Genomic DNA, 17,500 nt, shown 5'->3' on the forward strand with positions numbered 1-17,500 from the left:
TGTCTGTACACACGCAAACATCAGCCGCATGCTTCTCCTGAAAGAGAGACTCCTCTGATGAGGCAGGGCTGTGGACTGATCTGATCTCAGCAGGATCCGCACTCTTCCCTTCACAGGAATAATCAACACGGGCCGGATTCTGGCTCTGGGAGCTGACCGCAGCAGGAGCAGAACACACTTCAGATGCTGCGCACACAAAACCCCTGATGTCGGAGTCGGAGCCGGCGATGGACTCGTACCCGGAGGAAGGCAGGGAGCGGCTGCAGTCTCCCAGAGCACCTGCTGGTGGCTCCAGTACATCAGACGCAGTCCGGCCGGATGGATCCACGCCGCACTGCAGCTCTGCATCTGCAGCTCTGTTATCCTCCATCAGACCTGACTCTGAGGTAAGCTCGACGGTCAGCAGGACACCTCGCTCTGAATCCTCCATCTCCTGCAGAGCGGAGAGAGCGCTGGCCAAGATGCCGTCCACCATCAGTCTAGACTCCTCCCGCAGGAGCTGTTCCTCCACCCCAGCCTGCCGCTCCACTGGCTCGGGATCAGACTCCTGCCGATCATCAGTCCTGTCTGCAACTACACACACCTCCGCACTGTTCTGCTCGGGTTCTGGAGTGTGAGCGGTGTGTGGACGGTGTGTGTTGGAGGCTGATTGTGTGTTTGATTGGGTCTCTGGCGCAGCGTTCAGATCAAGATGCTCCTGTTGGGTGTACACCAGGTGTTTGGGTGGTCTTGGTTCTGCTTGAGGGAGTGTGTAGACTGGTTCCATCTCTACACAGGTAATGGACCAGTTTGAGTATGTGGGATGAGGGAGTGCTGGAGATTCAACAGTGGGATCCTGGGCTAGTAAAACCCCCTGAGTCAACAACACGTCCTCCATCTGCTGTGTCCATGGAGGAGAGCTCTGGTTTAGCACACTGGGACTCTCCTGCAGGTCCGTGCTCATGGTGTTTACAGTGAAACAGCAGGTCTGCTCGGGGTGTGCAGGCTCGTCTCCTTCACATATGGGGGAATGAAGCTCGATGCTATGCTTCTTCTTTGGTTTTCTTGCTTCCCTCAGGCCTCGGTACGTGCCGTAGGTCACCACAGGGGGGCAGGAGAGATCGTAGCGTCGCTTCTCCTCCAACAGCTCTTTGGCATTGATGTCTATGGCTTCACTTCCATCTTCAGCAGATCTGTGGAAGGAAAACAGAAGAGAAAGAAGATAAGCTACGGCACACAGTTCCACACGCACACACATTAGCTCTGTTCCCATGCAAAGATCTGAATTACACCACTTGATTGTGGCATTCAACACTTGTGAACAAAGCAGCGCTTCCTTCCGATAAGCCAAAATAAACTGACGCAGATATGAAATAGCTGAGGGATTCTCCACTGTGCTGCTCTAATGAATGAGCTGAGCCTCAGAACACCAAACGCAACGAACACGGTGAATGAGGAGGCTTCTGGAGGAGTGAGACGGGAGCGCAGACAGATGCTCAAGACAGTTCTGGAGGGAATAATAATAGAAGAAGAAGAAGAATACTGAAGCCCTGTGGAGACGGACTGATGCCTTTTACTCCCTAAAGCTGTTTACAGCACAGTTCTTCTGCATTTAGCCGTATCAGATACAGAGAGGTGTGTGCTACTATTGTGTCTTCATGCGTTTTTTTAAAGACTTTGTGCATCTTGATGTTTTTATTAGGCAGTGCTTTATGCTATATTTCCAAAATGCACATCCAGTTGTTGTGCTGCACGCATTATTTTAATGCATTATCAGTGTATAATGTCTTAAAGTGACAGCAGCCCCATTAAACACTCTTTATGTTCATGTCAAACACTTAAATCCCTGTTTTGACCCTTTAATGCACACGCTCAAGACATCAGAGGAGCTCTGTGCTGTCACACTGAAGCAAACCGGCAGTAATGTGCCTCCTCTATATAGTCATCAGCAACATTTACACTTTTGCCGTCGGCACAGCAGACATCATCACCTCATCTGACAACACACACAGAGTCACGTTCCCCCGATAAGAAGAGCATGTTCAAAAACAACCAACATTCAATCAATGTGCTGTAGAAACACACACACATACACACAAACACACAAACACACATCAAATTATTTCAAATGAAAGAAAAGGACGTGTGTGTGTGTGTGTGTGTGTGTGTGTGTGTGTGTGTGTGTGTGTGTGTGTTTGAGCTGAGAACAGCACACAGATGTTGTCCTCCAGCTCTCTGAATCTGACGCTTTCAGGCTGTGATCCTCATTGTGGTGTTTTGGTGACTGTCGCTTTAAATGCAAATGAGATTGTGCTCTTTTCAGAAGAGGGCGGAGCTACAGACAGCTATGTTTCAGTGTGTGTGTTGTGAGTGCTGCTCAGGTGTGTGTGTGCTTCAGTGTGTGTGTTGATGCTTCTGTCAGTCTATGTGGCTCCTGTCTCTGTTCATCTAGAACTCTACATCTATAATCCTCTGAGTCTCCGCTGACATCATCTTCAGCAGCTCAAACACTCTAATGGCTAATGGACAGACGGCTGCTTCTCACTCAGGCCTGCTGGACATGCTAATGAGATGGAGACTTGTGGGCGGGGCTTTCCCCCTCTGATGACACGTACAAAGGGGGAATGCCAATCAGAGTGATTCTGCATCAAGTCTGATTATAATAAACACAGTTCACTCATGATGAGCATTACAGGCTGCTGGAGATACACACACACTCACACACACACTCACACACACACACACACACACACACTACTGGGGTTAAAGCCCTTCTAGAAGTGATTTCTGCATTTCCTTCATCATGAGTTGAATAACAACACTGTTTTGGAATAAATGAACAGTCTGAAAATCCCAGTGAAAGTCTAGTCACTCGTCTAGTTAATAACATCAAATATTCAGATGAGGGATGAGTGATGCAGGCAGATGTGAGAATAATATCTGTTTAAATGTTGTGATTGACCAATAGGAAGGTTTCCTGAGAGCCGTGTGATCATCCTCCTCCTCCTCATATATAATCCTCCATGATGAGGAGCATCAGAGAGTGTGAAGCAGAACTCCACCTGAGAAGAGCTCATAAACACAGCACTACTGTACAGCAAGCGCCCGGCACAATATCTCCCAGCATGCACTGCAGCACTGGCCTCTGAGATATAAATACACACTTCTGAAACGCAGGCGTCAGCGCGGCTCAGACGGGGAGAGAATGGAGGCTTTATACTCAGACTCAAACACTGTGATGTGTGTTATGATCAGAGTACAGCACTGGAGGAGGAGTGTGTGTGTGTGTGTGTGTGTGTGTGTGTGTGTGTGTGTGTGTGTGTTTAATCAGAGCTACATAACCAGCTCACCTTTAACAAACAACACACACACGCACACTATATATATATATATATACACTGCAGGGTTAAATGTGCACCTCAATGAGTCCAGCTTCAGTGTGTTTCCCACATGCGGGAGAGTTACGGTGTGGAGAACCCCACAGAAGCGGCCCACCCAGACCGCTGATGCCCAGAGTCCAGCATGGGGGGTCACTGATGGTTTGGGCTCAATATTATGGCATTCCCTAGACCAATACTGGTGCTAGATGGGCGCTGGGTCACTGCCAACGACTACCCAACCATTCTGGAGGAGCATGTGACCCGATGGGTCAGACACAGTATCCTGAAGACGGTGGTGTGTGTCAGGATGATGATGCGGCGACACACACAGCAGGACTGGAGACAGAGCGCTCTGATGAACATGACAGTGAAGGTGAACATCTCCCATGGCCTTCACAGTACCCAGATCTAAACATTATTGAGCACTGTGGGCTGTTTTAGGGGAGCGAGTCAGGAGAGGTTTTCCTCCAGCAGCATCAGCAGTGACCTGAACACTATTCTGAAGAAGAACAGCTCACAACCCCTCTGACCACTGTGCAGGACTCCTGTCTGTCAATCACTACACTGAGGAGGAGGAGCTACAGCACTGACGCCCTATTCACACGGGGCGTCAGCGTCAACGCTTCCCATTCACTTTGAATGGGTGACGTCAGGCGTTGCCGAACTGCATTGTGGATCCGTCGGCGCCGCTTCAGAAGCGTTCCTCGCTGCAGAAGTTGGGACCAGCTCAACTTTTCAAGCGCCGACGGAAGCGTCAGCCAATCAGATCGCTGTATGCAAATACACAGCTCAGACAGTGGCCTATTGCTGACTGAATTTCATTGGCTGACGCTTCTATGACGATCGTTTCAGCTCCAACTTCAGACACGCCCTCTGTCAAGCGTTGACGCTGAAGCCCCGTGTGAATAGGGCGTGAGGAGGAGGACCTACAGCACTGAGGAGGAGGAGCTACAGCAGCTGATCATCTACTGCACTCTAACAGCAGGATTTCAGTTTCACTGTCCAGCCCCTGTAGATACACATACATAAACACACACACACACAGAGCTGTAAAGCTGCTGTAAGGAGAGCGCAGTGACAAACAGAAGCCGTGTTTACAGCTCAATAAAGTGCTGATATGATCCCCAATCAGCAGAGGAGAATCATTCAGTCAATCAGCAGCTTCTGTGTGTGTGTGTGTGTGTGTGTGTGTGTGTGTGTGTGTGTGTGTGTGTGTGTGTGTGTGTGTGTGAGTGATCCACAACGCCATCCTCACATGACTGATGACATCATTGACTGGTGCCGACACACAGAGATGTAATGAGGACAGTCGGAGTCACAGAACACACTCCGTCTCTCTCTCACACACACTCAGACACACACAAACACACTCTCCGTCACACAGATAAAACAGAACACACCACACAGAGAAACGCCTCGTTTACATAGACAATCATTAAATTAAGATTGCACATCATTTATTATTCATTTCTCTTCTGTCTGAGGAACTAGTCTCTCACACACACACACACACACACACACTGCTGTATATGTGGTTTACAGGCTCCTCTTTCCTCAGATTTCTGCTCATGTTCATTATGGGATGTGGGCAGTGTCCTCATAAACCTGATCAGGCATATTTACTGAGTTACCCCCCCTCATATTAAACACACTAGCGTCCCCATAAAGCACATTTAAAGCACACTCATGCCGGCGTCTGATAAGGCAGATGACTCACTGTGTGTGTGTGCGCTGTGACCGGCCCCCGGGCGGCTCCACAGTGCTGCTGAGAGTATGTGTGTGCGCTGTCCGGCTGGTCTGGAGCGGGAGTGTGTGCGCAGGGGGCGCTGTGGGGGCGCGGGGGGCTGCGGAGACACCCTCATGCCCTCCGGTGCTGCCAGAACACTGAAACACAGAGAAGAGCCGTCTGCAGCAGCCGGAAACACACACCCCTCTATATATCTGTGTGTGTGTCTCCCTCGCTCCTCCTCCTCCAGCACACACACAAACCCTTAACCCCTTCCCTCCCGAACACCACTGATGTGCTCTGATTCAACAGCAGACACAGAGAATCCAGCGCATGTGGAGAGTGTTGACAGCGCTTCACTGTTCCCACACGTGTTTCTGTTACAGCCTTACCCCACAGTGGATTAACTTCACTGATTTCCTCAACATTCTACACACAATCCCCCATAATGACCATGTGGAGAAAGAGTTTTTGAAATTGTTGATGATTGATTAAAGATAAAAAGCTCTAAAATCACATGTACATCAGTGTTCACAGCCTTCTCTAGCCTGCTCTAGACTCTGTTGATGCTTCTTTGGCAGTGATTACAGCCTCGAGTCTTTTGTTTGCCTGTTCCTCTTTGCAGCTCCTCTCAGGCTCTATCAGGTTGGATGGGAAGTGACGGTGTGCAGCCATTTTCAGATCTCTCCGGGGATGTTTAATAAGATTTAGGTCTGGGCTCTGGCTGGGCCACTTGAGCACATTCACCGAGTTGTTGTTGTTGTGCCGCTGCATTGATATGTTGGCGGTGTGCTTTGGGTCATTGTCCTGCTGGAAGATGAAGCGTCGCCCCAGTCTGAGGTGGAGAGCACTCTTGTGCAGGTCTTCATTCAGGATGTCTCTGTACATCGCTGCATTCATCTTTCCCTCTATCCTGACTAGTCTTCCAGTTCCTGCTGCTGAAACACATCCCCACAGCATGATGCCAACACCACCATGCTTCACTGTAGGGATGCTGTTAGCCTGCTGATGAGCGCCGCCTGCTGTTCTCCAAACGTAACGCCTGGCGTTCACTCCAAACAGTTCAGTTTGAGTCTCATCAGAGCAGAGAGTTTAGTTTCTGATGCTCTGAGAGTCCTTCAGATGGTAAACTCCAGGCGGGGAGTGTCTTCCGTCTGCCCGCTCTACCATACAGACGCCTGATTGGTGGATTGCTGCACAGATGGTTGTCCTTCTGTAAGGTTCTCCTCTCTCCACAGAAGAACGCTGGAGCTCAGACAGAGTGACCATCGGGTTATTGATCACCTCCCAGACGCTTCTCCCCCGATCACTCAGCTTAGATGTCCGGCCAGCTCTAGGAAGAGTCCTGCTGGTTAAACATCTTCACTGACGGATGATGGAGGCCGCTGTGCTCACTGGAGCTTCAGAGCAGCAGAAATGTTTCTGTCACCTTCCCCAACCTTGTGAAGACAGTTCCTTTGTCTTCATGCTTGGTTTGTGCTTTGACATGCACTGTCGACCCTGGGCCCTTATATAGACAGGTGTAGCCTTTTCAGATCATGTCCATCAGCTGAATTGAGCACAGCTGAACTCCAATGAAGCTGATAAAACATCTCCAGAATGACCAGTGGAGACAGAATGAACCTGAGCTCAACTTAGAGCTTCACGGCAAAGCCTGTCAATACTGATGCACAGGTGATTTATCAGGTGTTTTATTTTTAATCAATTTGCAGCAATTTCAAAAACTCTTTTCCACATTGTCATTATGGGGGATTGTGTGTAGAATGTTGAGGAAATCAATCAATTTGATCCATTTTAGAATAAGACTGTAACATAAACTAATGTGGAAACAGTGAAGCGCTATCAACACTCTCTGCATGCACCATATCAACAGAGAAAAACATACCAGGTACAAACCACACACACACACACACACACACAATAGCTAAATATTCACATGTGTATTCATATATAATTTGTATCTGATATAAGTATTACATTTTTAATTATAACTAAACATTTTCAGATTTATACCTGCAGGTTTGTTTTTATATGCATATACAAGATAAATATGCACAGTACACACGTATCGACATATTCTGCCAGCACTAGTGTGTGTGTGTGTCTGGTATATTACCTGTGCTGCTGCTTTTCCAGGTGTTTGATCTGCACCATCTTCAGGAACACTACAGGTACATGTGGATCCATCAGCCTCAGCCTGTCTGAGGAAAACAAACAAAACAGAGCAGTATGCAAAACACCTGTGATGAACTCTCACACACACACACACACACACACACACATACACCTGCAGACACAGATACACCTGCCTCTTCACCTGTAGACTGAGATCAGATTCCCTCCAGAGAGACACGCCCTGAACACCTCACTGTTACACACTATTATCATTACTCTATCACCACTGCACTACACTATCTCACTAGTACACTATTATCAGCACACTACACTACAGCACCATGACATCATTAACCTCACATCATCAACAACACTGCTGTACTCAAACACACACACACACACACACACACACACACAAACACACACACACACCGGTGACTGCTGGAGAGAGGAAATGTGTGTGTGTGTGTGTGTGTGTGTGTGTGTGTGTGTGTGTGTGTGTGTGTTCTGATTGGCACAGAGCAGACCAAGTAAGAAAACACAGTAAACACAGTACACTAGTGGTGTAGTGTAAGCAGAAGTGAGCTTCTCCAGCGGGACTCATGAGCAGCAGCTCTGCCGGACTAACCTCTCCGAGTCCGCGCTGTCCGCTGGTCTACTCCGGGAGAATAACCTGGAAATGCTCCTGAAGGCCTCGGTCCAGGACATCCTGCCGACCCCCGAGCCTCATCCAGCGGGGGGAGAATCCGCAAAGCTCGCTGTTTAACTCTTATCTGCTCGTCATTCGGCCGTGTGTGTGTGTGTGTGTGAGTGTGTGTGTGAGGTCTGCCCGAGTTTGAGGAAGTTTGTCTGGGAGGAGCTTCAGTCCTGATCCCCGCAGGAACATCTGAGTAACCGGACAGTGTTTACAGCGAACACTATCAGCTCACACACACTGTCAATAAACAGCCAGCAGAGCTCCAACAGCGGCGGTATTGTGTCAACAGTGAGCACTGATGATGATTGACACACATGAAGGGTCGAGTTGATTAATAAAGCTGTAAAACACCAACATTTACCGGGATTCGTGTCAGCTTCACAGCAGATATGGACTGTACAGTGCTGTACTGCTGTATTACCGCCATACTGAACTGAGGATCTTCTCATTGTGTTGTCAGTTAACGCTACAGCTAGTCCAGCTATAGTCAGACTTTAGTGTGGATATTAATACAGTTAATTACCCAACACTAACTCCTGAATGCATGTTTAGCGTCTGTTTAGCGTGTCTGTGATTTCTGCTGCAGTAGCGCCACCGTGTGTTCAGTGACTGAGGCGCGCTCGTCATGTCAGATTCAGTTCATACATATATATGTGTGTGTGTGTGTGTGTGTGTGTGTGTGTGTAACACTTCTACAATATAGATTGTGTCAAAGCCACTTAAGATACAAGTTCTAGTGAAGTCCAGTGTTCAGAGCTGAAGTTCAGTTCAGTGTGGTTTAATCTTCACTGCTGAAAGTCCTGCGCCGGAGGCTGGAGAGTGCTGGACGTCCATCATGGAGAACTGCAGGCGTGATCTGTCCTGTGTGTTGGGGAAAAGCTTTGAAGCACAGGTTCCAAACTGGACTCCTGGAGGGCCGCAGCTCTTCACAGTTTTGCTCCAACCTTAAATCAAACACAGCTGATCAAATAATCAAGGTGTTCAAGACTACTGGACACTATTAAGCAAGTGTGAGCTGGAGATGGTTAGAGCTAAAGTGTCGAGAGCTACTGCCTCCAGGAATGGAGTCTGAGACCCCTGCTTTAAAACAAATGAAGTTTGTAAATCATATTATATTTTGCTTTAATGTGTATATCCCCTTTTGCATATCTTTAATTATTATTTATTGTTAATTTTTCTCCTTTTACTGTACTGTGATTGTATATTTTCACCTTGCTCATAAACAAGTTACTTCTATATTCTGCACTTGAACACACTTTGAACCCTAACCCAAACTGCTGATCTACTGGGATTTTCATGCACAACCATCTCTAGGCTTTACAGAGAATGCTCCGACACAGAGGAAATCTCCAGTGAGCGGCAGTTCTGTGGGTGCAAATGCCTTGTTGATGAGGTCAGAGGTCAGAGGAGAATGGCCAGACTGGTTCCAGCTAATAGAAAGGCGACAGTAACTCAAATAAGCACTCGTTACAACCGAGCTCTGCAGAAGAGCATCTCTGAACACACAACACGGCCAACCTTGAGGCGGATGGGCTACAGCAGCAGAAGAGCACACCGGGTGCCGCTCCTGTCAGCTAAGAACAGGAAACTGAGGCTACAATTCACACAGACTCACCAAAACTGGACAATAGAAGATTGGAGAAACGTTACACATCTGCTGAACACACACTCTCTCTCACACACATACACACACACACACACCCACGCACTCCGGAGCATCTGTCTGCCATCAGCAGGAACACAGTGCAGGCAGGGGCCACCAAACAGAGCAGGAGTTATTAGTCCCCGGGCCAGCAGAGGTTCTGAGATATTACAGACGCAGAGCCGTGTTCTCCTGAGTGACCCACAGTGAGTGTTCTCCAGTGTTCTCCACAGCGAGTGTTCTCCAGTGTTCTCCACAGTGAGTGTTCTCCAGTGTTCTCCACAGCGAGTGTTCTCCAGTGTTCTCCACAGCGAGTGTTCTCCAGTGTTCTCCACAGTGAGTGTTCTCCAGTGTTCTCCACAGCGAGTGTTCTCCAGTGTTCTCCACAGTGAGTGTTCTCCAGTGTTCTCCAGAGCTCTTGCACTGAACAGAATGGCTCAGCGGCTTCACTAAACTGAAGATCAGTGGCTGCAGCAGCTGAATTGAAATAAACAGATGGAGCTGAACATTCCTACACTTCCTTTGCTTGTTTAACCGCAGCCGTATAGCTGGTGTCTGCAAGCACTCATCTTCAGTGCAGTAACTGCAGTGAATGATCAGTTCCAGTGTGGATTCTGTTCTTCAGCTGATCTGCAGGTGAGGGCCGCTGAAGGAGGAGGCACAGGCCGACACAGCGGCACCAACATCCCTGAAGGTTCATAGATACAGTCAAAGATATACCGAGCATCCGTGAAAGAAGGAAAAGGCTGTGTATACTGATGTACAGGTGATTCTTCAGCTCTTTTATTATTAATAAATCTGCTAATTTCTAAAACTCTTTCTCCACATGGTCAATATGGGGGATTGTGTGTAGAATGTTGAGGAAATCAATCAGTTTAGTCCATTGTGGAATAAGGCTGTATAAGTGAAGCAGTCAACACTCTCCACATGCGCTGTATATAGATATATATCTGTAGCTCAAACTACAATTAAATGTGTGGAAATAACACAGTTCCTGAGATGTTTTTAGGGCAACTTAATTCATGTTTAATCCATTTAAATGTGTCAAAACAACTAAATCTAGTTTAACCTGAAAAGCTTTTGCCATTGTGCTTTTTGAGTCTGTTTGTTTTAGTTTGAGTGGAGGAAAATAGGTTGTTAAGCTCAATATTATTGCCCCCTTCAGCAATATTAGTGTTGGATTGTCTCCAGAACAAACCACTGTTATACAATGACTTGCCTAATTACCCTAACTTTACCCTAATTACCCTAGTGAAGCCTTTACATGTCACTGTAAGCTGAACACTAGTGTCTTCAAGAACATCTAGACTAATATTATGTGCTGTCATCATGATGAAGAGGAAACACATCAGCTATTAAAGATGAGTTATGAACACTGTTATGATTAGAAATGTGCTGGAGTAATCTGCTCTCCGTTACACAGAAATTGTGGGAAAACTAAAGAATTAAGTTGAACAGGAAGGGGAATAATTCTGTCTTTAACTGAATATATACCCTCATCACATGAGTTACAGTATCAATAATGAAATATAAATATTAAAATTAACAGTCCATAAAACAAAACTATCTTCTCCTCCGACTCACATTGCTTTGACATATCACACACACACACACACACACACACACACACACACACACACACTCACGCGGGTGCAGCAGTCTGGCTTTCCCTCATAATGAATGGCTCCTCTAATGCCGCCGAACAGCAGAAGCTCTCCAGAGACCGCGTTTACACACAGCAAACCTCCACTAACAGCAGTTTACTCACCTCAGCCTGTTCTGGATCATGAGTGTGTGTCTGATGATGATGATGAAGTGTTTTACAGCAGCCTCAGTAAACACACACGCACACGCACACACACAGCGGCGCTGATAGTTCACACCTGAACACAATTAGTGTGTGCACCTGTAAACAGCAGAGGGCGCTGCAGCGTCGACGCTGAGGGAGAGCAGCTCCTCGTGCTCTGCACTGAGAATAGGCCACAGTTAGTTTCATCTGAAAACAGATCAGCAGGGTAATACTGTATAAAGGCATCACAAATAATGCGATTTCACTCAAATGTTACGATAAATATTGTTGAAATGTTATATGTTTAATGTTATGCTCTATAACAGTAGACCTGACATTTTATTGGCAGATTATGTTGTAAGATTGGCTGACTGTAAATCAGATTCTGTGCAAAACACTGAGATCTGCTTTAGCTCAGAAACGCAGACTGAGGCGGTGCAGTGGTCAGCACTGTTACCTCACACCAAGAAGGTCTCTAGTTTGAGTCTCGGCTGGGTCAGTTGGTGTTTTTGTGTGGAGTTTGCATGTTCTCCCCGTGTTGGCGTGGGTTTCCTCCGGGTGCTCCGGTTTCCCCCACAGTCCAAACACATGCGCTATAGGGGAATTGGGTAAGCTAAATTGTCCATAGTGTATGAGTGTGTATAAGTGTTTCCCAGTATTGGGCATCTGCTGTGGACATATGCTGGATAAATTGTCGGTTCATTCCACTGTGGCGACCCCTGATTAATAAAGGAACTAAGCCGAAAAGAAAATGAATGAATGGGCGCAGTCTCTGGCTCGTGTCAGTAGTAAACTCATCATTAAAACCTTTAATGGACCAGCAGCAAACAGCAACACCCTAGATTATTATAATGTTAATATGTGATTACAGAATGAATAATAATAGTTGATGAACTCATATAGTGCAGTTTTCTTTCATTAATAGATTAATATTGAAGTATTTAATCTGTGTTTAATGATCTGGGCCGCAGGTTTGGGTTTGAGAGGCAGATGATCCCGGTGGTGGAGCAGGAGACCCGGTGTGCTTCAGTGATGCAGATATCCAGAATCCTCTGCTCCTCTCAGTAATCATCCGAGCTCGACACGGTCAGCATGGGCAGCTGCAACAGCAGGATGAGCTGCAGTGATGATGTTCAACATGTCAGTTAGACCAACCATAGTGCCCAAATCCTGAAATGCACCCTTTCAGCTTTTATTTATTATTTATTTATTTTGCTGTTTTTTCAATATTCTTTTCGTCTTCTTAAATTAATGCAATTTTTACATTTGAAATTATTAATTGTCATAAAATGAATTTGCAACTAAAATTAAAATCTATATTATAAATTTGACTGCTCGACTGCTCCATGGTGGATATTTTATTTCGTGATATTATCATTACACAACAGTACATAGTATAATAATATATATAATAATATTATATTTGATTGTATATTAAATAAGAATTAATTAGATTAAAACTGTATTTGTTTAACTCCACCATACACAATATGATAGAAAACGATGTTATATGTGGTTTATAGTTAATTTATACTTCTAGATATTTATTGGGTCCCCACAGATTTCCTGGGGCCCTACACGGCTTGTTGGAGAAATCCGGCGCTGGGTCTGCGCTGATAGATGAACACATCTGCAGAGACTCGGAGCCGCGCGCGCGCCCCGAAACAGCAGAGAGAGACGCGTGCACGCTGAGGTCACTGAACATTAATAGAGGAGACAATTAAACTAATGTGGAGAGAGAAAGACATCCCATAATTCAACAAACTCAGCCGCTTCTGGACACAGAAGTGGCCGTGACGTCACGAGTCCATTGATCCTCCTCTCTTCCCTCTCTCTCTCCATCCCTCTCTCCCTCAGATGGAGAATAAGCGCTGAATAAGTGGAGGGCTGAAGGGCACCGGAGGTCTCTGGTCGGAATATTCGGTCGTCAGGAGGAATAAACAGCGATGTAAAAGTTAAACTCGAGCCCCCTGGGGTTGATGGATCAGCCGAATCACCGTGAACTCCTCTTCAGAGCTTATCTGATGAGTGGCCGTCTGACATCAGTCTGTAATTAGCGCTGTGTAACGGGTTATTGTACCGCTGTCTTTTCTGAATCTTCAGGCTCAACTCGAGATGTTCGGTAAACGGGGCTCAGTTTCCTCTCCGCGTATAAAAGTTCTCAGACGGCTGCATTTAGCGAAAAAACTGTGCAAATAGTTTCGTCCATGTCGAAGGAGTGTTTTAGCAGTGAAGTCGTTTTAATTAATTCACAAAGGCCAGGATTAAATGTCTTATCCATAAAGGCGGGTTTACCCGGACACAGAAACGGTGAAACCGACCGACACGGACGGCGGTGAGCATGCCTTTAGCGGCCGGCGGAGAGTAGCGGAGGTCGGCGACGCTTTACGGCTCGTGTCGGTCTACTCAATAAACCAGAAATGAAGGAAAAGTCCAAGAACGCCGCGAAGACACGAAGAGAAAAGGAAAATGGTGAATTTTACGAGCTGGCCAAGCTGCTGCCGCTCCCCTCCGCCATCACCTCTCAGCTGGACAAGGCGTCCATCATCCGGCTGACCACCAGCTACCTGAAGATGCGCGCCGTCTTCCCCGATGGTGAGACCATATCGACTGCTGAGAGTCTGCTTTAATGGAGACTGTGGAAACTTGAACTCACATTCAGTTTAAGTTCGTCTCACATGCAGTGCCTTTTTATTTGTTGCTCAAATATTTTAATTATGTTTCGGTAAATATTTACATCAATATTTATATTTAAATGAATAGAAATGTACAGTATTAATGCGTTAACTAACGTTTAACCATTTAAAGCAACATCAATAATAGCCTAATAATAAAACAATTATTATTTGTATAATTTAATACAAATTATATTATCTAAATACATCAGATGTACAGTGCTGCGGAATACACTAAAGTTCTTTATTTTAATTGTTTCAAATTAATTTGTAATAATATTTACATCCAAATGTAACTGAATATATGAAAATCAACATTATTAATGCGCCAACTAGCGCAACCCATTCCACGCAACCAATATTAGTAATAATAATAATAATAATAATAATAATAATAATAATAATAACAATAATAATAATAATAATAATAATAATAATAATAATAAAGATAATATTATCTAAATGCATGCTAATCAATCAATCAGATGTGGTGCTTAATCAACTGAATTCTGGTTTATAATGCAGAAACTAAAGAAATTCAGAGATCATGACTGACTCCACACACTTTCCGTTCGTTTGTGATGATTAATTTATGTTTATTTGCTCAAAATAATGTAAGGCTAATCTACGGCTTCAGTATTTACTCTTTATTTTCCGTCGCTGCTCAAAATATTTCATATAAATACATGACAACTGATCTTACAGTGAAACACTGAATAAATGATCACAATTAAACTAAAAATAGTGCTCATGCTGATGTTACAGAGCCTGTAGATTCAGCCTTAATGTTGTACATGGATTTATGTCAGTGTCATTTTTGTTTACTATTTTAGGTTATACACACGACACGTATAATGCAAAATGTGTCGCACTAAAAAGCAAATAGTCAGTTTTATATATTAAGTTTAAAGCACGCGCACACGCACACACACACACACACAGGCCTATATTAATTTTTTTCGTTGACATCGGGATAATTTATGTAGGCCTATTTATTATAAAACACCATAGAAAAAAATACTCCCGACAATTTCGAGATTAATTCCTCCGTGTAACTGCGCGATTTAAATTGGCCAATAAAAAAAGAATAGTTTAACCCACAAAATATTAGTCTTCATACGAAATAAAGCCCGATAATAACAATAATTCACATGAGAGTCCGCGATCTGTTTGTAGGACTCGGCGATTTGTTTTGGAATGTGTTGTTATTTTCACAAGTGCGTGTGACGAGTGTGTGTGTGTGTTTCTCTCTCTCTCTGTGTGTGTGTGTGTTTGTGTGAGAGGTCTGGGAGAGGCCTGGGGTCAGTCTGCGCGGGTCAGTCCTCTGGACATCATGGCTAAAGATCTGGGCTCTCACCTGCTGCAGGTGCGACTCTCTAACAAACACATGACAGCCTTCTCTTGCGTCTGATTAATATTTGAACTCTTCGAAAGTGTGTGTGTGTGTGTGTGTTTCATTAATGCTGTGTTATCTGTATTTTCAGACGCTGGACGGGTTTGTGTTTGTCGTCGCGTCTGACGGTAAAATATTGTACATTTCAGAGACCGCTTCAGTACACCTGGGCCTGTCACAGGTAAGAGTTTAACACGAGGCCAGGAGATAACACGCACACACACACGCAGAAGAATGTCACATATAATAGTGTGTGTGGAGACTGTGGAGAGCTCATTCACGGCGGTGTTTGCTCACTTTCTCTATTCAGCCTCTTCAGGAGTCCGACAAAGCCGATCTCAGATCTCCTCAGCTCTGCTCTTCATATCGGAATGTTGCGGCATGAGTGCAGCATGCGCACCACAACACCTTACCAGAGTTTAATTAGTTAATTATCCAAACAAAACAAAATAGCTTTAATATTTACACACTGCAGTTTAGGATTAGGTGTACGTTAAGGTTAAGATAGTAAGATCCCGTGCACAAACGGTGTGTTTAACGCTAATAATTATAGGCTACTAAAACGCATTTATTTCACGTCGTTATAACATCAGTAAACACTTATAATTTCACAACATGTTTCTGGTGAAATAAGCATGATGTTTAGATTAATTAGTCTTTAAGTAAGCCTGCTGTGCGGATCAATTATTTTGGCTGTTCACTGTAAATTATTCCATATATTTTTACAATAGTCGTACAGTTTTCATGTTAATTATAATTTATGTAAACAAAGTTTGTTTATAAAAGAATAAAGTTTCAGCTTCTAAACTAATGTTTATTCAGGCTTTATCAGTTGATTAATTCTAAACTATATTCAGTGATGTGTTTAGCCGCATTCGCTCCTGAAGCGCAGAAAGCCGCATATTCTCATATATGGCCAAACACACTCCTGAGGAACTGGAGTGAGAGAGTGTGTGTGTGTGTGTGTGTGTGTGGACTCTATAGGCGTCTGTGCTAATGATGTCCACTAGACACAGTGCAGATATACGGCAGGACGGCATGGGTTTGAGCAGCTGTGGTCAGGGCACAGGAGCTCCAGTCTCCGCAGCGGGTGTGTGTCGGCTCTCGCTCGGCTGTGCGCTCCAGCAGGGCGGAGGAATATTTACTTTTGCTCCGACAATTAAGAAAATATCTGCTCTTGGCTTTTCTCGACTTCCCCAAAGCGGAATAGCAGAGCAGTGTGCTCTTCAGCAGAGTTTATTAATGATGAAGGAAGGCGCAGGGCAGGTCGTGATGAAGTGTTCATCTGCTCGACTGACATTAGCGGCAACACACCGCACAACACACCGCATGCCAAACATCTCAGTGTTCGGTGATTCTCCTGTTTATTTGCTCATTTATTTCTGCTTTTGAGCTGCATTATGGGATCTTGCTCTCTGTTCCTTTTCGATTTTCATGCGGATATACTGCAGCTCGTGTTCTGCTCTTCTACACTCTTATTCCTCCAGATCAGGGTGCTCAATCCTGTTCCTGGAGATCTACTCTACCCTCCTGCAGATTTCAGTTGCTACCCATATCAAACACACCTGAGCCAATTAATTAGGACCTGAACATCACTTGATAATTACAGGCAGGTGTGTTTGATATGGGTATGAAATCTGCAGGAAGGGAGATCTCCAGGAACAGGATTGAGCTCCCCTGCGCTAGATATTATTCCTTATTTTATTTAAAACCACTAAAATGTCAGTACAAGTCTCTTTGTTAAACTGTACAGGGGAATTTTCAACATCAGAAGTGGACAGAGCAGAGATCAACATCCCATAATGCAGTTCACCGCCGTTAATGAAGGGAAAACAGCAGTAAGCAGGAGGACTGTCAGATCAGGTGTGTCAGGTGTGTCAGTGTGCAGCGCAGGCAGACTTTAAGCTCTGTACATCACTGAGCATGCGCTTCCCACACTGCAGGTCTGCTGTGGCTGCAGGTTAACTATACTCAGGGCGGATTTAGTGAATCGGGGACCCTTAGCAATTCCAGCCAGGGGCCCAAACCTTCCGCAATGCACCTTTCCTGTTTTGATTGATTTTGAATTGATTTATTTAGCTGTTTGTTTTGTCTTATTTCACCC

At 45.2% G+C, this 17,500-nt stretch overlaps 2 protein-coding genes across 9 annotated transcripts in view; one reads left to right on the forward strand and one right to left on the reverse strand.

Moving 5' to 3' along the window:
* The window catches only part of LOC101882057 (beta/gamma crystallin domain-containing protein 3), a 19,321-nt gene extending 7,897 nt beyond the window's left edge, over window positions 1-11,424 (reverse strand). For 2 of the 7 annotated variants that reach the window (XR_012386028.1, XM_073914279.1), the window contains exons 1-4: window positions 7,829-8,054; window positions 7,202-7,286; window positions 5,077-5,243; window positions 1-1,172 (exon numbers count right to left, since the gene is read on the reverse strand). The exon at window positions 1-1,172 is cut by the window's left edge and continues 1,127 nt beyond it. Coding sequence is in view for 4 of the 7 variants with exons in the window: in XM_073914279.1 (XP_073770380.1) it covers window positions 1-1,172; window positions 5,077-5,243; window positions 7,202-7,286; window positions 7,829-7,908 (1,504 nt within the window). In the remaining 3 variants the exon portion in view is untranslated. Of the gene's footprint in view, window positions 1,173-5,076; window positions 5,244-7,201; window positions 7,287-7,828; window positions 8,055-11,185 lie in introns of those variants that run through there. The other 5 variants (XR_012386029.1, XM_073914280.1, XR_012386030.1 and 2 more) reach the window with 5 other exon arrangements.
* A 1,788-nt stretch (window positions 11,425-13,212) lies between these two features.
* sim2 (SIM bHLH transcription factor 2) overlaps window positions 13,213-17,500 on the forward strand; it is a 12,569-nt gene continuing 8,281 nt past the window's right edge. Inside the window, 3 exon segments of one of the 2 annotated variants that reach the window (NM_131836.1) lie at window positions 13,213-13,923; window positions 15,287-15,369; window positions 15,488-15,577. In NM_131836.1, the coding sequence (NP_571911.1) occupies window positions 13,749-13,923; window positions 15,287-15,369; window positions 15,488-15,577 (348 nt within the window). In that variant the 5' untranslated portion in view covers window positions 13,213-13,748. 2 annotated transcript variants of the gene reach the window in all.

The sequence above is a fragment of the Danio rerio genome, chromosome 10 (genome assembly GCF_049306965.1).
Source record: "Danio rerio strain Tuebingen ecotype United States chromosome 10, GRCz12tu, whole genome shotgun sequence".
Taxonomy (NCBI): Eukaryota; Metazoa; Chordata; class Actinopteri; order Cypriniformes; family Danionidae; genus Danio; species Danio rerio.